General features: G+C 35.5%; 1 protein-coding gene across 1 annotated transcript in view; it reads right to left on the bottom strand.

Annotated features, from left to right (window-relative positions):
* Nau (myogenic-determination protein nautilus) overlaps nt 1-25,374 on the bottom strand; it is a 38,130-nt gene that overhangs the window by 3,269 nt on the left and 9,487 nt on the right. The window contains exon 4 of the mRNA XM_070314276.1: nt 17,184-17,262. Within this exon, the coding sequence (XP_070170377.1) occupies nt 17,184-17,262 (79 nt within the window). The remainder of the gene's footprint in view (nt 1-17,183; nt 17,263-25,374) is intronic.

Below are 25,374 nucleotides of genomic sequence, written 5' to 3'. Positions count from 1 at the left end.
TTGGGAGCCGACGGAGTCGGCTCCTTTTTCCTCCACTTTTCGTTGTCCTTCGCTGGCCGCGGCGAAAGCACTTGCATAAGTTATGCACCCCGCTGTGTAAGAGCTTTCAGACCGTTATTCTTGGCACTGGTCTTTCCGTTTTAAATTTGACTCGTATTTTTCAACTGCGAGGTATGTATATCCACGTGCACATTAAAGGGATCATGTAAATTTCGTAAAGGAATCACGTTTGTATATTGTTGTTTTGTAATTTATCAATATTCTGCTTGCTTAGATAAAATATATTATTACAAAACAAAATCTTATAATGTACGAATAAATTTAGAATTAAATTCATATATTTCTTTTTATTTTCATTAATTATAACGAACAAAGTGTTTGCTCTTAAATGAAAAAGAATTTTGAAAAAATGCTTTATTGTATATTCGTACAGTATTTTTATATCGCAATGTTCATCAATTGTCGCTAAGCAAAAATAATGAGTAATATTGGAATTCTTAAAATTTAAACGGTAAAATGTATTAAGTTATAGAAACGTAAAAAAAAATGTGAAAAGTATTTTTTAAATACAATACGTCTAAACACTTAAATATTTAACGATGTTAAAATTTAGTGATTAGAACACGGCAAGCCTGCAAACTGTCGCGGCAGATTATCAAATGCGTCGATGATCTAATTAGCCACCCACATTCGCCATCATCTTGAATATATTGCTGGCACGAAAGTTCGGATAAAGATACCGCAAAGTATATAACTGAGAGAACGGGAGAAACATGCGAAACTAATAATATTAGTTGGAACGCGGACGAATAGGTCGACATGCGCTGATAAATACAAGATGACAGTTAGTTTCAATCTTCTTTTTCTTCACTTTTTACTCGTTTTATGTATAGGGTGGAAATAGCTTTAATTTTCAACATTTTATAAATTACGTGAAATTACTTTTCATCTACAACCGATTTATTTGTTTAAAAGGTCATAATAACAACAACAACTTCAAACAATAGATGATAAGAATTTAAGAGCAAGTAATTTTTTGTGAAAATTGATATAGACTTTCATCTTTATTTAATTCTGAATAGATATCATTTTAATAGAATTTTAATTGGAAGCTCTTAATTACCAAGACATTCGGAAATAAAAAACTTACAAAGAGAGATGAGATTTAATCAAATTTTTCGTTCAAGAAAAATCAGTTACATATCGAAGAAGATTGTGTAAATGTTTTGTAGAAGCTACTTAGTTTTCTAGTCCACAAATTATACAAAAATTAACATACCCGTGCCGAGACGGTTAAAATTCTTCGTAATTATTGTGTGAAAACTGTGACTCGACAACTGTAATCTCCATACAACTAAAAACAATGTAGAAATAAGAGATCATACATATTCATGAGCCTGTATGAGATAGTAAGATAATGAGAAAGTGCTAAAAGAATTTTTATATAGCTTGCTCTGTATTTGATGAAAACGGCGATAATCACAAAATATAAATAATGATAACAATGATTACGATGATGATTCGACATATTTTAATAAAATATTGCATTACCTATAAAATATTGTGTTTAATTTGAGTAAATATCTTTATCGCTTTCGATGTTCTTTCATTCTGTGTAATAAACCGAAAAATCGCTTTATATCGATGTAAACGCAAACAAGAAACGTATAAATAAGAGATATCAATAATAAATTAATATTTGAATATTAATGTCTTTATAACGTGATAAAAATTATATTTAATCAAGATATATTACTCAAACGCGTTTGCTCCGATCTGTTTGATCGCAAACCGAAAAAAATAGCTCCCATCGTTAAAATCAAAACAAGACGATATTGTTTTAAGATTATAAATTTTAAGATTATTTTTAATAAATTTTTACTTTAATAACGATAAAAAGTATTAAAATTGATATTTATATTAATTATTCTAATAATGTTTCTTGTCAATAACTTTGATTTTAATATTTTATTTTTGGTTTAAAAAAATTAAGATTAATTCAAATATTTATTATAATTATTTATAATTATTATTTATGGAAATATTTATAAATTATATATATATATAAGAAATGTAAAGTATACAAAATATATAGTTTTTAGCGCGCAAAGAAGTTTTTGAAAGTATAGTATTGTAATCGGGATAAAATTTATTTAATTCGGGATTTTCCGGAAATACTTGCATTGAACAATTAATCCCAATCGAATCGATTGTTTGGCAAGGCGCACGAGTATTTATTTATAGATTACTGCCTACGATACTGGCTGTCATACTGCTGCAGATGATGTATCATCTAGTTTGCTCGCTAGATTTGTTTGATATACCGCGCGACACCGAGCAGTTTTCGCGATGGTGACGTGAATTATTTATCGCAGAACTGTTGGCTGTAATTTTCGACGTAATTCTCGATACATACATACATAGGTAGACAAACGAGTGGACATTTCTGCATCTATAATGAAGAATGAAATGCACCGCGATCAAGTATAAACGCTATTTAAACATATAAAAAATTAATTAATTAATTAAATTAATTTATAACAGAATATTAATTACTTTATATATTTCGTCTCAGTCTATGCGTCCAGCTGATACCAAAATAATATCTGGAATAATTTGATGATAAAACGTAATGATTTTTTGGAACAATTTAAATTTGATGCATTTTAATCTATTTACATAAAAATTTGTTATATATAAGTTTATAAAATAAAATTGTTGATATCCAATTCTCTGTTTGACGATTCCTTTTTTTGTTTGATACATATTTGTGCGAATTATTGAAAGGCATTAATTTCGCAAAAATAAACAAGATTGGATCGATAGGTACCCAATATTTTTCGATTACTTCTATACATCCGAAATATCTGTTCTCTATATCATATCTCGTCGCTCTAATCGATTCGATAAATCAGTAAATTAATTTGCAAATGCCTCATAACGTTAGGTAAGAGCGGCAAAAATAAGCGGTCAACCTACGAAAGACGAAGGGAAACGTGCATGGGATATGCTTGAAAACGGAACTGCGTCTATAAATATAGATAGGCATAGAAAGCAACATTGAATCGAAAGAACACTCGCCAAATTAACATCGTATACTCGACACAATTCCTGAGTATCAGTCAACATGATTTATCGCGATATATGTGACAAGAGCTAAAAAAAAAATGTTGTCTTGCATGAAGTATTAATTAAAAGATGAGAGCGCTTTCATCATCGATCTTGAATGCCGAGGAAAAGAAGGAACTCGAAAAAACCTTTTCTCCCAGGGAGAGAGAAAGGGGCGAGGGAAGAGAAAAACTTAACAATATTGTACGTAGAATTGTGATTTATACGTAATAAACGGTCCTTTTCCTGAATTGTCCAATTTTAATTACGCTGTTTTGATTAACGATCGCTGTTTATATCATTAAAATAGATCGCACTTAATGCTTCGCGTGAAATAATTTCGGGTGCGAAGCCTCAATAGTGCCTCTCGACACGGCTTTTCCGTTGCGGAAAAAAGATCCGGGGAGAGTAACGCCGCGACAGAGAATGTGTAGTTAGAGCGCCTCTTGTTCCGAGAAGTTCGGAGCCACCGATGCGTTTCGCGCTAATGAGAAGGAATCAAAGGTCCGTTGTGCCAAGATCCGCACGGATTCAGCAAATTGTCTAGGACACGTCTTTGAAGATGGAAACGCAATTAAGTCGTCTCAATTCAGTCGCTGTCCTAATCGCATCCGGTGCTCCAAATGAACCGCGTCTTCTTTAAGGGAAAGTCCATGCGCGCAGGATCAGTTTGCGACTCGACAATTGCGCGAGAATTGAAGACATTGACATACTTACGGTTTTTGCAATTAGATTTTGTAATTGCACCAAGATAATGCGCAATTAATTTACAAATCGCTCTCTGCGCGACCTTTTATTTATATGTATTTATTATAGTTGGCAATTTTAATCATGCAAAATACTGTAATATTTATATTGATTTATGAGAATAATTATAGTTGTTTTCTTGTATTAATTCATAGTATATCGTGACTTCACGATGTTTATGACGCAATTTTGATTTTATTTATATGGAGAATCTGTCTCTGTCAAACGTTATACAATTGCATAATCATAACTAATTCTCTTGTATAAGTTAATTAGAGTTATATTTGTAAAATTATGCGAAATGGAACTCGTTCTTTAATAAATCGCAGTATAATACGGATTCTCATCACGAAAATTGAATTTGAGATTTAATAGTGTCCGATTTAAGAATTAAATCATTCACATGAAAAATCGCTTACATCGAAGGAATAAATCAATAACGATTATTGAACGAATAACTGTAATTAATTTTTCAAATGAGTTCTGGCGATGTGTATTTAAATCCACGAACTAATATGACCGTTCGTTTAATCTCTCGCAATTTATATTACATCTGTCAAATTATTTAATGTTTATTAAGAAAAAATTATATAATATCTTGTTTCTAAATTAAATTACTATATTCAAATTTCGAAAAATATCATTAAATAATCAAACTGTGAACCAGAAAAAAGCTATCTCAACCAGCGGTCTCCATCTATTCTAGAGTTTCCTAAATATCACGAAAAATATCATCTGGATTAAAAATAAATATATCAGATGAGCGTGTATACGCACATATTAAATGTCGATTATTCGTAAACAAGTTATCGTATATTCGATTCGTCTTTTCTCCTTTTTTCGCATTATAGCAAAGGGAAAATAACGCTTTTCCGGATAACATTAGCGGATTCCCGCGTGCAACGGAGTATGTACCTTGGCTGCGGTTTCATCCGCGCTTAAATTCGCGTTTCGCCGAGCTGAGGAGGACTCCGGACAACGATGCGTCATACTAATGTACCGTGGCAATATATGGCACTCCGGTCTGTGCCGGTTAGCTTGAATTTTCTTATCCTTCTGACGAAAGTCCGGATATTTTTCGAGATAACTTCTCGCACGTGTATTCATCGCCGCGAATTCACGCCGGGTTTCCAAGTGGAATTTTAAAAGCGAATCTCGAATAAACTCACACGTATGCATATTAATAACACAGTTTAGAAAAAAAAATATCACGCAGGGAAAAGAATAATCGTTTCCTGTATTTTTTTTGGCATTAAATACAATTCCCCAGCTTCTAAATTGCTCCATCACGTCTGTTTAAATGTATATCTTGTCATATTATAATTATATATAACTTGTTACAGAAGTTTTGTTAGAATCAAAGTTAAGATTTTCAACCTTTAATTTATTTGTCGATAATGTTTAATCAAATGTTCATGTTTCAATATGGGATTTATTGCAAAAAAGTTACAAATTAAATTATCGAGGATCTGTCAAGAGCACCAATAATTCGATACTTTTTCTTTTAAGTAAAAAACAAGAAAGAAAGAAAACTCTCACCTCAAAAAAATGAGCATTAATAAACAGAGATAATAAATATTTTTTAAAGATTTATTTTTTAGAGTTTTAGAAAAATATTTATTTTTTAGAGTTTTAGAAAAATATATTTTTTACTTGATTTTCTCGAAAAGAGAAAAAGAAAAGGGACGTTTGGTCGCTCATGATATCTCGAACCTATCGACACTGGGTATCGGTATATATTAATTGTGATAAGCAGCAATCGCTAATTACCTTTAGAGCGACGTAATTTATATACGCAATCGCGTATATTTCTTTGAATGCCTCGACGAGTCGTTTGATCATCTCCGAGCGCAGAGAGAGAGAGAGAGAGAGAACTCCTACACTTCGCATACCGCGCCTCCAAATCAAACGACAAGTATACGTTGTAAGGGAAACACATTAGAGACGCGTCAGCCACCACCATCGCGGTTCACGCCGCAGCTTTACGAGCGCTCATGATCGCGATGATCAAAAGAGCGATAATTTGCGGCGGTTAAACTACTTATACATTGTATACATTAGAGAGAGCGACATTAGTCTAGATGCGGCGTCAACGATCGCGTCATGTTACGATTTAGATGTAAAGTGAAGCGAAGGTGAATATTTTACGTTAATATTGTACTTTTGTACACACGTTTTCTCTCTTCCTTTCTTATTTTTCTTTCTCTCTGTCTCTCTCTCTTTCTCATCATAAATTTCAATACATATGTAAGAAATACAGTCCCTGTATTACTTTATTGTATTACTTATTGTATAAACTTATTTAAGCTAAGACTTAGTATAAACTTATATTTAAGCTGTAATCCTTTTTGTCGCAAAATAAGATTAACGATTACATATCATTATTATTGTATCATGTATGTAATATAAAAAAAAAACAGATCTGCAATTATTCCTGATTTGTTTTAATGTAATAACAATGTAATCCTTGAAGCGACTGGAGGAAAAAAATATATTTTTAAGATATACAAGTATAATTAAAGAAAACATTTTTCTGCAGACCCAAAGTTTAAATCTCGTCAGTGAAACTACCTCTTTCCTCATCCCGTCCTCTGTATTCGTCTCCTCTGTATTCGTATCTTTCTCGCGATCGCGAATGCGCAAAATTTTTTCTCGACGCGAGCACTATTTACGAATAACGGCTATTAAATGGAACGTAACGTCGGCGCATCGGTTAAAATAATCAGACGCGCTCTGGAGCTAGGACACGCTTCGGTAAAGTCGTCTGACAGCTCGCGTATAGATTAGGATTCGCGCGCGAATCTGCGCGACACGTGCTAGAGCGCGATCGTAAATTATGGCTCGCGCCGCGTTTGCGGTAACGAGGGAGAATATCCTCTCTCCCGCGCGTCTCTTGGACCATATAATCCACCGACCAATTCCGATGTGCATCCGGGAAGCCGAGAAGAGAAGCGGAGAAGAGATTCTCGCGCCCACGCAATTTATCGGCGGGTATCATATCAGGCTCCGCTCTGATGACGCGCGCGACGACAACGACGACGACGACGACGACGACGACGACGACGATGACGATGACGACGACGACGACGACGAGAAGAAGGAGGAGGAGAAGAGAGAAGCGCATTTGTCTTGATCAGCGCGGATTAGCGGACCCCGCTGTTTACGTAATCGAGCGTTCGCACTTTACGCTCGCTCGACCGGCACGCCGAGGCGTGACGTTCGCGATCCTCTCTCTAATTGACGACTTTGTCCCTCTCTCTGTCTCTCTCTCTCCTCGATGAAACGTTAGATTTAATAAAGCCGACGGAAATAGCCCGTGGATAGTCGAAGACTCCTTCTGTTCTTCGATACTATCATTTATCGGGGAGGGATGATATGCAATATATATATATATATATATATATATATTGCATATCATTCTCAATTAAAGAATCAGATTAAATTAAAATTGTATATACAATATTGAGTTTGAACGGTTCTATCATCTATATATATATATATATATATATATATATATATATATATATATATATATATATATATATAGATGATAGAATCGTTCAAACTCAATATTGTATATACAATTTTAATTTAATCTGATTCTTTAATTGAGAAACGTTAGAATTTGCCGTTAGAATTTTTATGGTGAAGCATCTAAAGTGGATGATGATTAATGAAAGAAAATCAGCAATATATTGTATTAGGGGAAGAAAAATATTTGCAAAAAATAAATAATATTGAAAAAATATTGAAAAAATATAATTTAATTAATTTAACATATAACAAAAAGTTCCTTGCTGCATAAAAGTATTGTCTTATCTAAGAAAAAAGACAGTCCCTTTTATTGAGGGATGACTCGAGAGTATTACACGAAAATATATGATGCGGAAGGAATCACGTTGAATGTCAGTGAAGGAACGCGCGAGATATATATCCAAAATATCCTCCACGCTCGCCGATAGCCAGGTATTCATTAACGCTAATTAATACCGAGTTATTTTAACAGCCGACCGCGCGTCGCGACGGTTTTAACGTCGCATTGTTATCGGGCTCGTTTTGCGGACGTCTATGAGTGCGTCGCAACGCCGAGATTTCGTCTCGCGATTCATCAAGCGGGACAATCGCTGGCGTCTCTCGCATTATTTCTCCTCTCCCTCTTTCTCATCCTTACAAAAGCTTCAGTAACCGATACTAATTATCCCGCCAACAGCTCTAGACGCTTTATGTTTCATAAGTGCTGAAAAGATGTCAGTCATGCGTCGTATAATTAAAATGATGTGTGTGTGTGTGTGTGTGTGTGTGTTGTGTGTGTGTGTGTGTGTGTGTGTGTGTGTGTGTGTGTGTGTGTGTGTGTGTGTGTGTGTGTGTGTGTGTGTGTGTGTGTGTGTGTGTGTGTGTGTGGTGTGGTGTGTGTGGTGTGTGTGTGTGTGTGTGTGTGTGTGTGTGTGTGTGTGTGTGTGTTTGTGTGTGATGATCTATTAATTCTGTTCATCGGAAGTATCTTTGCCATTTTAAACAATAGAAAAAAAGATTTAAGCTAAGAGGGTTTTGTCATTTCAGATGACAATTTTTTCATGATTTCTGGTTTTATAGCATTCTATAAATTCTATAGAATGCTATAACCCCAGATGTTCGTTCTGCTTCTCTCTCGTATTCTCGCTTCGTCTTCTCTCTGTCATTCCGTGCGATCGCGCTCTCTTATCGAGCATTAGGCGGACGTTGAATCCCGAACTTGGCCGGCATCCACGAGCTATATTATTGGTGTATATGTTTGTGTGGCGGAGAGACGCAAATTTGCGTATTCCTCCCTATATATCCGCCCTTCCGTGTATCGCGAACGAGATACACCTACTTATCTAGCTGCTACTTCGTCGTGACATCGTAGCGCGCTGCAAATGAAGCTTGTTTTGGAACCGATCCACGATACTTGTGCGTCCGTGTATAGCTTCGTCGCGTTCTTGGCAGCGTGAAACGCTTTTACAAGGATTCGCTAAGTCGCGTGCACATCGGCCAACGATAAGCGCGACGAATTACGAACCGAAGATAGTGAACCGCGAAATGAAATATATGGATTTGTTCGTTAACTCTATGAAAAGTATCAATTTCTTTTTAAGTACAACAAAATTTTTTGGATAAAGTTGGAAAGAAATATTCAAAAATTCTTTTCGACCATTCTATACATATGCGCGGTAAGCAATGTTTCCTATTATCCGAATAAAAGTATCTAGATAATTATATTATATTTTAAGAGTTATCGCTTTATCTTATCTTTAACTAAATTATCAAAATGTATATTATTTTCATCTTTACCTTAAAAAAGTGTTATCTTTTTCAAATTATTTCCGATCAGAGACAGAGGGAATATTCGTGTAAATATGTATAATTTTAAAGATCAAACAATAGATAATTACTTTGAAAATTACAAAAATGAGAGAAAGAGAGAGAAAATAACACAACGCATACACAAACGATTTTTTTTATACAAGCTTTATCTTTGTTATGAATTAGGCACATGCACGTGTCAACGTTCAGAGGAGAATGTATCTTTTCGCAAATTATTACGAAGCCGACGTGGTACGCAACGCACGTGACACGAGTTGGCGTGTCCGATGCTCTCGCACGCTCGAAGTAACCATATCGTGACAGCATGTCGACAATGATAAAATTTTAATGCTGCGCAGACGTAAACCAAGTAGTAAAACGACGAGACATCATCTCACGCAATTACTAAAAATCGAACCGCGCGCGCGCGATCCACATAATTATTTGAGCACCATGTGTGAATATTTTTACATACAACAATTATAAAACTTGCGTTTTTTTATAATCTTTTTATCGATATTGCAAAAAAATTCAGAAGCAAAATGAAGATTATATTTATATCTTCCTTAAAAGCTCAGTCTACTTTAAAGAGCCAAAAAAATCATTTTTTTTTATTTTCTGAAAATATAATGTCTGAAAAATATGTCTTCCAAATTTTATTGAAAAATTTGCAAAATTGACAAAGTTATAAAATTTTGAATAGGATGATGCTCGGGCCTTGAAATGAGCTTGCAAAACTTAAAATGCATTTTTCTTAAAACACTGTTTTCAAAGTTGGTGTAACAAATATCTTAAAAACTAATAGACCAAATAACTTCAATTTTTTAGACGAAAGAGAACACTTTTGAGGATTCAGAAAATAGAAATTAAAAGATTAATATTTTCCTGATCTTCAAGAAATGAATAAATTTCAGGAAAATTGACATATCTAATTTTAAAATGACACTACTTTGTTATTTTTCAGTTTTCTCTAATGAAATTAGGTTCACAGTGTCCCATAAGTATTGTACAAAATAAAATTACAATAAGTTTGTTCATTTCAGGCAATTACACGAGGAGTAGCATGTCGCATCGTCGAACTATGTATTTTCCAGGGTTGGGAAAGTTACTTTATAAAAGTAACTCGTTACCGTTACCGTTATTTTTTCTAAAAAGTAACTCGTTACCGTTACTCGTTACCAATTTTAAAAAGTAACTCGTTACCGTTACAGTTACTAAAAAGTAACGAGTCGTTACAATTTCCGTTACTTTTTTACAATACAAACTAATAAATTATTTTGCATAAGAAAAACTTTTAAAAAATTGTAAGCAAGATTTCATTCAAGGTTTATTACAAAATAAATGATTAAATTTTATCGAAATTCTTTATTAATTTTTAATAAAATTTGTTGCCCTATAGTATCATCATTTAAATGCCCTCTTTGTGGTGTTAATACAGAGCCACCGATGCTAAACATTCTTTCTACAGATGCACTGCTTGGTAGAGCTGTATTATATTTAATAAAAAGTTTTTTAAGTTTTGGATAGTCGTTTAATATTTCTATATTACAATCATTTGATTTTAAAAACCGTTGCAATTCTTCTTGTTCAGATTCATTTTGTACCGTTTTTTGCTCAAAAATGAAAAAATCATCGTGATCGTCAGATTTTCCAGCTTTTGGAGAATTTTCAGTTGATCGGATTCCCAATAAATCCTCCAAGTAATTTTCAGCACGTTTTCTTTTTTCTCCGGTTAACCAGTTTAACTTAAATTTTGGATGTAAACATGCTGCTATTATTAATTCTTTTGTTTCAAATATTGTAAGAAATTTAAAATCAAATATAGTAAATTAAGCGACATTGTTTGTTTTATTGAAATTAATACTTTTGAATCAATAGTTTAAAATAAAATAATATTTTTCAATTAAATCCTTATTTAAAATTAAATAACATATGTATTAATCAAATTAATAAGTTACCTTTTATTTAAACCTTGCTGAATAGCTTCAACTAATGAATGGCAATCTATAAGGTCAGATTTATTGAGATTTTCTAATTTTCGTTGCAAGGTACTTAGAACTGGTAGTAAATGAGAGCTCTGCTTTTCCGAAAAGATAAAGCTCTCATTGGATATCGCGCGTCGCGTCATCGCACTGATCTGTAAGAGCCATAAGTTGATCAATCACATTCGAGCATTTTTACAACATAATAAGAATGCTAATTGGTCGATTTGCTTACGGCTTTACGGTTAAGATAAAAATTTTATCACGCACAATAGCAAGAATAATATCTTAAATAAATCAAAAAATTTGAAAAAAGTAACGATAAAAGTAACTGTTAAATTCGTTACTCGTTACCGAAAAATGTAACGAAGTTACTTTTTCCGTTACAAATAAAATTTGTAACGCCATTACCGTTACAGTTACCGAAAAAAGTAACTGTAACGGTAACGGCGTTACAAGTAACGCGTTACTTCTCAACCCTGGTATTTTCGAACAAGCTATGTGCAGAGACTTGTATCGAACCAAAAAAAGTAAATATTAAACATCCAAGATTTAAAAATACTGACCGTTAAACTGTTTAAACATCAATAAAAACATATGTAAAACATTAAAAATAATTTCTTAATAATTATCAATTTTTCATATCGCTATAGTAGAATGGGTCTTTAATTACAGTCTTCGCGTCGAAACGAACGAGACGCTTCGGCGACGGGAGAGAAGAGGGATACAGAAACTGTTTCTCTCCCGACATCATTAAACACTAGAAACTTACAAGTCCCGGGAGAAGAAAAGCGATCGGCGATCGCGATCTTTTGACGAATGTTGCTGCAACGTTACTTACGCGCTGACTCGCTCGCGCGTCCCGCAGTGCTCGTCTATTTTCAGAATGTAGGCCAATTAATCCCGTCGCATTTTCGGCACGGGAGAAAAACGAAAACATTACAAGTGTCTCACGGAAATAGCCGTGGGGATAAATGTCCAAGTACCCGGTCGCGGGTTCTATCTCTCTCTCTCTCTCTCTCTTTCTCCCTCTTGCGCTCATCCCGTTCTTCCCTAACATGCGAGGGTAGTCGCGCACGTATAAACGCAATAATTTAATAGTGAACATATGTAAGTCTGCTAGAGTTACTTCGACGCGCCGCCACCCTGATAGTCGACCACACGCGAGTAGATGGATGTTTACGTCTCTATGATGCGGTATATCCCGTTACTTGCTACTGCTACGTATCATATTTTCATTATATCCCTTATCAGATCTGGATCTCATCTTTCCATTAACGAGCACTCTATCCGACAATATAATTTCTTAATTTTAAAGATGGAGAATTTTAATTTAACGGATGTTATCTGGTTAAAAGAAAAGAAAGGAAGAAAATGTACAAAACGTCAGGTGTAAAGTTAAGGATCGACTAAACACTTAACAATATTTTTGAGTCAAATGTAGGCGAGATGCATCAAGAAACTCTCGATCTAGATCTCGATGGCTCTAATGACGTTTACACGAGCAATCTGAAACGTTTACGAGCGGATAGACGATATGCGTAGAAGCGAGAATCTTTTGGGGACAAGTGTTAAGAAACACGAAGTGAAACAAATTTGTTAAATTTGCGTGGATGACACATAAATAACAAGCATCGTTATTGTGACACTTTATAATCGAGATTAGAAATAAATTGGATTAATTGTGCAATCTCGACATTAAACGAATTAAACTCGGAATTAAACGTATTCAAAACTAACGCTACGGTAAACGGAAGCGCGAATATATGGTAAATCAACGCACGCAAATCAATTTTAAAAACATTTTTTATATTATTAAATGATTTCGTATATTTTTCTCGCTCTTTCAAAATAAACTCCTTTTCGAGCGAGTGAATAAAATACACTGGACACACTTGATATTTCGCGCATCTTTCATTTATCAGAGAGGTTGACAAATTTTCACCCTGTCGCGATCAACATTGTGATTGTTTGTGACGTGCGCAAACTAACGAGCTGACGGAATGTCGAAGAAGAAAATCGATCGCGAGGATCGAGCCTACATCGTGGTGGCCTGCATCGTAACGAGCTCTCTTGGCGGGCGAGCGATCGAAATTGTGCAGGCGGTCGACCGGAAAATAGGACCGCGCCCTCCCGAATAATTTATCCCGAAACGCGTCGCGTCGCATCTTCGAAGCATCGTCGTTAGATAGAAGCTGACGGAAAAAACGACTGGCGACACATAGTTTCGCTTCTCATTTGTACACCAAAAATCTGGTCTTTTAAAAATCGATGGTCGGAAAACGAGTTATTGACAGAAAGATCACGTGGTTGACAAATGTCAAAAATAAATCGCAGCAAATAAATATTGTCAATCCTTTTTATTATCTCGGTGAATATATTATATGCACATATAACGTGAGGAGGGCTAATTAAGAAGCCTCGCGCGGTAAACAATACGCAAATTTCTAGATAATTAATTTTTCATTATTGAAATGAGCATTTTGTAAATATCTTTGACAGATATATACACGTGTAATTCTATACTCCAAGCTGAAGATGATCCGAAACATAGGACCGAAATGTTTATTTCAATAATAAAAAATTAATTATCAAGAAATTTGCACATTGTTTACCGCGCAAGGCTTTTAATTAGGCCGTCTTCCTCACATTATATTTATTATCTGAGCATTTTATTGTAAATATTTTATTATTTGTACACTAAATTGATTGCATAGATTTAAGAGGGATAGAGAGATCAGAATCTTCAAAGATTTTCCTTTCGTTGTGAAAAATATGAATAAATTAAGAGAATGAATATTCAATATAATAATATATGCAAGTACGAGTGCGAGTTTGCGTATATCTAAAAAAAAGCCGAACCAAACACGATCGGATATAATCAAAAATATTGGATTTATTACCTCTTTTGTACCGCGTACCGGATATCAAGCATTCGCCCGAATCATTATTCGAGTGCTCTCGTTGAATCCTCAAATGCCTTTATGTTTCGGTCATTTAAAAGCTCTTCGTAATCTATTCTCCGAAATAAAAGCGTATCGACACATTATCTGCGTTAAACACAAGAACAAAAATGGAAATTTTTATTTTTCACATAAAGTGTCTCTGTGAATAGAAATTCGGCTATATCGGCTCTTTGATGCCAGGTTATTGTTGCCTCCGTAATCAAGACTTATATACTCTCATACGTTTTTTTACCCGACATGAAAAGGGCGGGCAAAGCGAACGCGACAAAAAGCGATTTTTAACCCTTTCGCGTTCAGAGGACGTCGCGCAAACTTTTAATAGAGAATCTGAAACGCGCGAACAATTAAAGCTAGGTTAAAGTTTTTCCGAAGCCAAAAAATAGAAAAAAATACAAACCTTTAGACTTACAATGATAATCAAGCTACAAATTATCCAGCATAATATGTGGGATTCAATTATTGTACTAGAGTATTGATTGAAACAGAAAGAGAAAAACTATCAAGAAATTAATTCAACGAGCACTAAAGATCTCTGAAATCTCTGAATATCAAAAGCAAAATCACGAATTATTCTTTCCATTGCGTTTTAAATTTTACTACAATTTAAATTACTATAATTGCATTGCAAATTCTCTTCTGCAGAATGTTAAAAGAAAATTCGTCAATTCTCAAATAGGTACAGATATAAGATTATCCGGCTCCATCCAAACGATTTCGTTTGACTCGCCGCTACATCGGATGTCAACGAGACGATGCTCTGTCCGATTACTCGGATTCTGCGCTCCGCCAACAAGACTCGCTCTGCTCTTTTAGCCAGACGAACGCAAATGCAAACGCGCGCGTCGGATAATCTCGTCAGTTTCCACATATATGTATACAACCGAAGATTTTCGTAGGCGCGATATATTTCCGTGGGGGAAATGTACGCAAAAAAGAGAAAGAGAGAGAAGCGCGCGCGCACGGGTGGGCTATCTATAGCGACCGAGTGTAACCGAACGGCGACCGAGTGTCACTCAAGGGTGACAAAACTCATTAATACCGATCTGCTTAATGCGCCGTCGCGTGTCCGGCATTAATCTACTTAAAAATACCTGTACGGAGAGAGAGAGAGAGAGAGAGAGAAAGAGCGCGAGCGCGCTGTTTCAGATCATCCGTGTCGCGGTTTACTTTGTTAATATGTACATGAATCGGACGATCTCACGGCACGCGCAAGATGCGATCCTGCTGTTAATATCCGCGGGTTCTTCTTTTCCCTTTCTATTCAAAGAAATTTCTCGCGCAAGCTGAACAAACTCGAAAAGGAAACGAAATTGGCAAAAGTTTCGATTCTGAAATCTTCCTCCGATCTTATCTCACCCTGTTTGGCCGCCGTTGAACTATTTTAGATGATCCCGCCCAACGCACGATCAATCGCATGACTCACATATATATACGGACAAAGTGAGATATTATTTTTGTATCTGACCTGTAACCGCTGGCGACATATCTTTGATACCTTTGTACGCGATACACCGATTTATTATTTCCATACAGATGGTTTCCATAAGATTATCACTTTAATTAAAAAATTCAGAAATTAAAATAATTTTGTTTCTCTGAATAACAAAGATCGAGCAAAAAAGTGGAGCACTCGAAGTAAAAATAAAGATATTGATGTCAGCTATTTTTTTCTACTAGAGATTATAAATAATTAATATAATTTAATTCATTTTTATATTGTGTATTAATTAAAATTCTGTTTAATAGATTTCAAGAATCACGCAATATAAATATTTCAAAGATTGTATTTCTTCTCAGAGACTTCAAGCAATTAATTGAAATAATTATTTCTCTCGTTACATAATCAGTATATATTTTAAGTATAATGTGTGTATGTTAATGACATATAATAAAATTTTTTGGTTCCATAAATTTTAAATTTGATCTTCACATATATGTATATGTGTAATTCACACGAAATTTGTATATAATATTATCAGATTATGATAAAAAAATTAAAAATTTGTAATATATAAATATCATTAAATTCTCGTTCAGAAAAAGAACAAAAACTTTGTCGTGAAATCTGTTAAGAGCACATCCGGCAATTTCGGGGGAAGCATACTGTATATGCATGTATCAGAAAAATACATTTACCCGCCTATTTTTACTCGACGCGTGCAATGAACGCGAATTTAATCTTACGGCTTTTAGAATCGCAGCGACCGCCTAACGATCGCGCGCTGATGCTGCCTTATGCGATGCAGATGTTGATGATTTTTTGCGTGACAAGACGACTCATGAGAGACGAGAATCCGCAGGGTTGCAAACCGCGAAGGGAATACGCGCCGTAGATTCTTGCCTCTAACGACTTTTCCGTGCCACGTGCACTCCGGGATAATGACATTCGCGATAATCGTGACTAGAATGCACGCGAGTTTTACGATTAAGGGGGGAATCGGGTGGCCGGAAATTGGAGAACGCAAAAATAAATTCTTTTTAATTTATGATAACTTTCAACAACACAGTTTGACAACAAGTAACTTTTTTCGGAAAGAGAGTGATTCTCGTTGAAAGTGTAATATTAATTAAAACCTGTTATTATATATAACAGTTTCTTAATTATATATAATTAAGTTTATTATAATAAAAGCATAAAGAAGAAATATTTAACTTGCGTTATAATTTCCGAAGCAAATAACAAACTTTGAGAAAGTTAAATGCAATAATAAATGTATGTATCTTTTTATTGGACTTTGCCACGAAAAGGCGCGGACTAATACAATTTTTATTTCATTTTTTATTTAATACCATAGTTATTGCGTAATATCCAAATTTTTGAACTATCGTGAATATCCTGACATCGCGTTACTGCAATGTCATTAAAATTAAAGAATATCATCGCGATGACTCTCGCGTTTTGATCCGTACATACCCAATGTCTCTTTATTATTATGTAACTCCAATTAAACGATCGCTAAGAGTAAGATATGTCAGAAGGAACTAAAGCGTTAAGTATTCTCCGCCGAGAATCTAAATTTGCATAAGCAATCGTATGCGTGGAGTAATATTCACTCACCGTTAATTGGTTGAAACCTCGCCAAAGGATCCGAGAATTGCCGAAGTCTGTCCGTCACGTACTGCGACGACTCTCCATTCTGTAAATAAGAGAGAGAACAAATGTAGAGCCGTACAAGTGTATAGTTGTTACACGATGCAAATGAAACGAACATAATTCGTGGATTATCCGTGAGATTGGATGAACGTGTTCGGGGATATAATGGAGTCTCAAATAGAGACGAGAAAGGAGAAGGGGAGGATTTGGGGAGATGATAGAGACACGAATTAAATCATAGCGATCAAATATATCGCGCAAATATCTTTCGTTGGGAAAGCATCGATCGAGATACTTGAGAATATTAATTCGACAGACAGTGAATTGAGAGATACACAGATCGCGAGATCGATCAACGTCTTATCCCAACTTTTTTTCCAAAATGCCAGTCGAATGAAAAAGTGGAACAGACGTCCAAATCTCCCGGCTTTGTAAATATAACGAATTAATCTCCAAAAGCCAAGTTGCAGCGGATTTTGATCGTAAACTCGAGCAAAACCTTTAACCCGGTCGAGTCCCACTTGTTAGTTTATCCGATGGAGGATCTCTCTCGTCCGGAAGGTATTCCGCGAGAGGAGCGTGATGGCGATAGGTGGGAAACAACGATGGGAGGAATCGTTGGAATTATCGTTACCCAATTTGCTTCTCTCCGCCGCGGCCCGAACTATCTCTAAGCTCGAGAGAAATTGGGTCATATCGGCCGGGCAGGAAGCGCATCGGGGAGGATGCGCGAATCGACAATCGAACGCGCTGTACGTTTATTTGCTTTTAATCCCTTGTTGTTTGCATTAATGGTGAAGTAACATAGAAAACAATCGAGAAAAAGGACCGAAATCGGGCGACCGTTTAAACTATCGTTATAAAAGTCGATGCGTTATTCTTGATTGTCATTAGCAGCGCCAACTTTTATTGCATTACATTTTTTTACCTTTGATTAATCTTATCATTCTTATTAGTACACATTTCTAAGTACATGAAAATATGAAGAACAAAAAAAAAACTAGAATATTAGAATGACTATAAAAACATTGTTTTTGTAATTGCAGTCATTAATAAGGCACTTGTAAGAGCTCCCCGCCATCATGATATTTCGGCCTCGTCCCAAAAGTGTAAAACGTGTAACTCAACCTCTCTAAATAATGAGGATATACACTATGACAAGTGGACCGAAGCTGTGTCTAGCCTTATCGTCCAAGTACTTTAGTTATCAGCGTACTATATGCCAGGAGAGACATATACAGGATGATTCACGACATGATACAGCACAAATTTAGGATTTGAATTCTGACGTAATTTCAGGAGCAAAAGGAGATTTATTTAAAGAACGGCTCAGATTTCGGGGATAATAAAATTACGGCATACATTTTTTATAAAGATTACGTACGACACAAGATAAAAAAAAAACATAAATATTGATTGATAATATATATGTATATTGAAAGTTGTACTCTCTCTTCGAAAAGTATACTTAAATAAATTCACATCTATTTCAAAACTTCTTATACAACCGTATATGTGTTTTGCCATCCGATGCGGAATTATCGATGCCACATCGCGTTCAATTAATCCAGCCACGTATGAGAGCCCTTTCGAACAGCCCCCGTGATACGCATTACATCGCGTCATAGGGTTGTAATACAAATCCACGTAATCATGACATAATTGTGGTGACGCGTGTGACTGTGAGCGGTACGCAAATTTGGCTCTAATTAGGCTGTAATAAAATCAGTATAGCGTGAGCCATACGATATCATTGTAGAAACAATAGAAAAGAGGAAAGAAGGACAAGGGAGAAATTTATAATTTGAAACAGAAAAAAATCCTTTCTTCCTTTTCAGAGAAACTTTTGCAATGGTCCAAAGAGTCATAAATTAAACAAATAAATATAATTAATTTTTTTTATAAAACTGTATCATGCGCGTTAATAACACAATATAAAGTAAAAAAGAAATTCAAGAATGAGAATAATTATTCTTTTTAATTTTTTTACATTTAATGTGACTTTGGTTGAGAAATAATAGAATACGTCAAAATTTTTAGAAATTTGAATAGAGGTTGTAAAGCGGCTAATTTAGTATGTTATTATATTTGTAGCTATATATGACATGAAGGATTTTAACTTTCAATTTTATTGTAATTTTTACTTTTTTTTTTAGATATCTAAAATGTCCAACAATAGATGCATTTAATTTTTAATTAAAAAAAAACTTTTTTTAATACATTATTTTTTATGCATTTATGTTGTAAAGCTGATAAAGATACGTTAAAATATCCTTTATTAACAACTTTAAATTTTTCAAAATTGTGACGCGGGTAAAGCAATTTGCAATCGAGACCGTATTTGCAACTACGAGAAATAACTTTACTGTTTCTTTTTAATTCAAAAAAAAAATTGTTCGTTGAATATGTGTAAGTAATTGAACAGTTCGGACGTGTATGTTTTTTACGCCAATTTTCTTAAATACAAGAATGTCTTTGGGGATGTTTCCGGTGACGGAAAAGTGAATTGAGCATCGTCTCGTGTATCGTGCAATGAATATTTATATGCGCCGGGCTGCACGTGGCATAGAACAAATTTTCCTCGGTCTTATGCCAGCGAGCGTCGTAAACCCCGAAGGATACGTCGTTTTGCCTCGCGCGCTGGCGATTTAGAACTGTGTGGGGACAAACCGAGAGAGAGAGAGAAAGAGAGAGAGATAAAACGTTTAAACGAAACGAAATGTTCCGGATTATTATTCACGAATCGTAGATTCTGGTAGAGATAGGCGCGCGCAAGCGCATCTATATGGGGGATATATTGGATGATTGCATAAGTTCGTGCCCGATTTTCATAGATGGCATAAGTTACTGCATGGCGGAGTTCTATTGTTTTCGTGTGGTAATTGTTGCTTACACCGAATAGATGACGTTGTCTTATGTCAATTTAGCGTCAGACATTGTTCAGATAAATCCATTTGTGCATAAAAGAAATCATTAAAAATGGAGAACGAAAGGTGCATTTGCGGCATGTAATGCTATATAAATTTCGGAAAAGCGTGAGTGTTGGGATTGCACAAAAAAATATTTAAAGCGTTTATTTGGACCGCGCTCCTGCTCTCCGAACAGTCAAAAAGTGGTTTGGCAGATTTCGAAATGGTGATTTCAACATGGAGGATCAACCCCGCTCTGGACGGCCTTCTGGCATTGATGATGACATTGTGCATGCCTTAGTGGAAAGAAACCCAAGGATTACAACTGAGGATATTGCTGAGAGGCTGAACATCGATAATTCAACCGCTTTTCGTCATTTAAAAAAGCTTGGATACATTTCCAAGCTTGATACGTGGGTGCCGCATCTCCTGACTGAAAGGAATAAGCTGCAGGAAAATTGCAGGAGTTGCAATGGGAAATTCTGCAGCACCCGCCATATTCTCCAGATATTGCGCCTTCAGATTTTTATCTGTTCCGGTCTTTGCAGAATAGTTTAAATGGCAAGAATCTCAATTCCGAGGAAGCTGTCGAAAACCACCTTACAAACTTTTTTCAAGAAAAACCAAGTTCTTTCTTCAAAAATGGAATCGACAAGCTTATAGATCGTTGGAAAACCATTGTAAAAAAGAATGGAGACTATATAATTGATTAATAAAAGTGTTATCTCTAAAATATAATCTATTGAAGTTTATATTTAAATCGGGCACGAACTTATGCAATCATCCAATATAAACGTCGCTAATGTATCCGTCGACAGGCGCGGTAATGCACCCCGTAGATTGCGACGACTGAGTAAATTTCGAATAATCGCGCGGCCGGGAATACGCTTAAGAGATATTCTCGCGCGAGCGTGACTTTCAGATCGCTCGCTCGCGTTACAGGAAATCTTCAAAGATGTGCGAGCGGAAAGAATCTTCGAGAAAACGACTTTGACGCCGTATATAAATCTTTTACATATTTCTCTCTTTCTTCTCTTGCCACCCCCTCTTTCTTTTTCCACTCGTCAAGGCGCATTAATCATGTACTTAACGCGATTTATCGATTGTGCAAGATAACGGGAATAGTTCTTGCAAACAATTGAAATCAATTTTATCTTACTGCTGGTTAATAATTTTTGTAAGTTAAAATATCTTGCTCCCTCGTGGTTGAAAATTATAATGTAAAGATAATAAATTTAATATAACAATTAATTTAACTTACAATACAAATTTTATGATAAAAGCAGAGGTAGTTTGGAGAGAATTGTTTTTATCAATTATCCTTCGATAATCTTTCATTTATATCAGATAATAAATAATTCATCAAAAAAAAATTTAGACGGGAAATTAGCATTTACTAAGTCATCGCGTGAATATTAAAAAATAATTTAAAAATTTTCCTTTTATATATATATTTGGAATATCTATACAATTTCTGATAGGAAACATTTCACTAAATAAGAGAGTTTAATTTGATTAATGGCGAAACTGATAGTAAGAGACAGATCTGTATTGTCACTGTTATCGTATATACGAAGAATCTCAAATCCCGACAACGCTTATGCCATCTCTGCCATCATTTTACAATGTAATCTTGAAGAGACAAGAGTGAATCGACGTCAAAGTTTTTTGCGACTATATATTCTATATTTTGAGATAAATAATTTTCTGATTGTCTTAATTTTGATCGTCAATAAAATTATCACATAGTCAAAGAATTAAAACTTCTATCTCAATCTCGCTTTCCCGATCATACTCTCTTTTCAGATATTCGCGAAAACGTAAAGAGGTGACAACGTATATAAAAAAAAAACATAGACACTATATTAAAGAATAAAAAACAGGAAGAAATTGAAGTTGCAAGAAAGGAGACTGGATAAATGAACGCAATCAGGCGGCTAGAAATCAGAGTTAAACAGGAAGGCGATCATTTCGATCGGCATTGAAAGCTCGTTTTCCCCGTCAGTGACTATCATCGGAGCACGGTCGGCGAATGCATCGATGCATTCCGGGGATTCGAGGGAAGTCTGCGGAATCAAGTCCGTGATTGGGAATCACTTCTCCACGAGAATCGGCCGCATTCTCCCCATTCCCCCCCCCCCTCTCTCTCTCTCTCTCTCTCTTTTCCTTTCGATCGATCAGCGCGAAGCGTCACCAAATACCGATTGCATTTCTCTATCTGCGGAATTCGTTTCTTTTCTCCCTCTTTCCCTCATTCATTCCCTTCGCATCCACAGGCGGCACAACACACCCATTAAGCATTTTATTCGGTATCATCTATTTGTCCCTAAGACGTGCATCTATATGTAGCGAACTATTCTCGGAGTGAAAGAGACTCTCGTACTGTCATGCCACCGTGCGTTTCGTGAAAACACATCTCTGCGACGCATTCAGCGCGATATATTCTCACGATGAGCGCGTGATAACGCGCTTAGGATATAAATAGTGTTATCGACTGTGCGATCCGCCGTAAACCAAAGGGAAACGGTCGCTTTACGATAACAACGAGCGAGAAACTATCAAAACTGACATATGTACTATTTCGTTTTTGGATTCTGGCCTCTCTATAGCCGAGAGTTTAAAATAAAGGTTTATACACACACGGATATTTATTGCTTTCTATCGGATTCCCCTATCGCAGTTGGTTTTGCAAACTTTTTTTTTATTTTTTGAAAAGCAAACGAAAAGATTCGGGTCTGGAAAATTGCTCGATTAACCGATCGAAAATTATAGGAATATAGTTTAAAATCACGGTCAAGACAAAAAAAAGTGTCTTTTTCGAAAACATATTGTTTTATATATGATATTTGTTAAATAGAAAATTAATACATCTTATAATCTTAAATATCTTCCCTAAAGATTTTCTCATTTTAATAATAATACAATTCAATCTGTTCGCGCGTATATTATACGCGTACATCCGGGTGTGTATCGGCTCCATCCATTGCGAATCTTTCGGTCAATCATACGCGGCGGCTACCGATTACATCTTACGTATGTATCCTAAGGCACGAACACCCGTAGTATCCCCGAGTATTAATATCGAATGAAAATCCCTCGGCGACGTTTCGCGCGTTCTCTCTCTCGTCGCGCTTAAAGGGTTACAGCGAATCCGTTGCAACGGAGGAGAGGTAGGGTCGACGAAAGCGCGAGATAAATTACAGAATCCGGGGGGGCTTTGTAAGACGCGGAACGCCCAGACCGCGGAACGTCATCCCGAGAGGAGCGGAAAAGGGATTCTTGAGAGAGCGAGCGAGCGCAGGAATTTCGCGGCGCGACTTTCGCCGCCATCCACGGGAGTCTACTCTCTCTCTCCCCTTCTTTTATCCCAGTCCGAGAGGATTACACAATGAAATATATATTTCCCCGTTCACTCTGTATCTTCGCTAAATATAAGCTCCGCGCGAGACCCAACAAATCTCAATTTCGAAAAAACAACGCGATCGAAAGAGATCTCTCGCGTCGGATCCCATTAGGTCAATCCCATCTCCTTCCCTTCGCCCGTTTTTTTTTCATCTCGCCGGAGGAAAGTGTTAGTGATCGGGGGGGATCGCTCGATAATGTTACTTAAAAGCACTTTAAGCGCCGGACGGATAAGCTAGCTCGCTATTTTCCCAAGGAAAGCTGAGCTCGCCGGAGTTCAATTGGATTCCGCTCTTGTCGGCGATCGCGGATCTGTTTCTCTCTCCCCGGCTACGAAGGCCGGATAATTTATGTGATCCTCTGAATCTCCGGAGTCATTCGAATTCTTCTGCCCTTCGACCTGAACCGGAATGTCAACCGCGATTCAACATTAAACAGCAGGTTGTACTCGAGGCGTATGAGATTCTTGAAATTTGAGGTCTTTGCGAAACGCGATAAAAGAATTTTTATTGTTGAGTTATACACGGATTGGTATCCGCTTTGAAATTTGATCTATTACATTGATAATACTTTGTTTAAGCGAGGAGAATTCCGTATTCCAGATTCAAATTTCGCATTTACAAGTTGGCTTCGTTAAATATCATTTATTAATTAAAATTAATTGTCTGAATTATGCTGACAAGAGTTGCCACGTATATTTTTCTATTTCTTTCCATTAAATATCTTGTGATTTAATAAAAGAAATTTTTGAATTAAGTGGAGTCATGCAAATTAAGTATCTTATTGTAATTTAAGTATCTAACAGTAATTAACGATATTGCAAATACGATATTGTACACAATATTGTACTGTAATAAAATTTGATTCTTATAAAAAATAATTAAGAAATTATGATTAAACTTTATATCATATTATTTATTTCGCAATCGTTTAAAAGAACGAAAACACGTTGTACTTCTGCAACGAGATGCATTTAAGAGTTACACAGTTTACGCACATGTCCGACACGTGCATCGCACACAAACGACCAGCTCTAATGGTTTTTGACCCGCGACACCATTAACTCAGATCATCGTTTTTTTTTTTTTTTTTTTTTTTTTTTTCCGGTGGCTATAAAAGGAGTTGCGCTCGAGTTTCTCGCTCTCAAAAAGATGCGCTGTCGTTTATGATAATTACCACAATGAAAACACTATCTGGCAAGTACAATTTGCGTGTATACCATACGTAAAAATATTCGGAAAAAAGTATGAGCGTAATTTTTCAAATATATAATTGTAAAATAAAACTATACAAATATAAAACTGTTCGTAAAATAGACTTTATATATTTAAATTCCACAAAATTTTATTTGCAGAAAACTCTTTTCTCAATCACTTATAACTCGGAAATCATGTTGATGCGCCAATATTTTAGATTATAAAAGAATTTTCGGTGGTTTTAGGACATCCTATTATATATATATATTGTATTATATACATAATTTTGTAAATTAAAATGTAGCAGTTACGGTGAAAAAATATCGTAAATTAAGTTATACTCGAAATATAATTTTATATCTATCGATGACATTATAACGTTCAGGATCTATAATTTCACAACATATAATATGACACATTCTTGTGTCAAAATTTAGAATTTACGTGAATATATCCGAACGATAAAATCGCGAATGAAGGTTTCCAATTTGCTGGGTTCGTTAATTTTCGCGTCCAGCGACCATCAGCGATACATCGCGGAGAGATGGACATCTCGGAGCCATTTCAATTTCAGACGTTAATTGGAATGTAATTGTGTCTTTTTTCTCTTTTGTCGAACCCGTTATCTCGAACGCGTTACATTCGATC

Source organism: Polyergus mexicanus, unplaced genomic scaffold (genome assembly GCF_030449975.1).
Source record: "Polyergus mexicanus isolate NDT 795.1 unplaced genomic scaffold, iyPolMexi1.0 SCAF_26, whole genome shotgun sequence".
Taxonomy (NCBI): Eukaryota; Metazoa; Arthropoda; class Insecta; order Hymenoptera; family Formicidae; genus Polyergus; species Polyergus mexicanus.
Note: the sequence above shows the minus strand (reverse complement) of the source record. Positions and strands in the feature narration are given on the sequence as shown.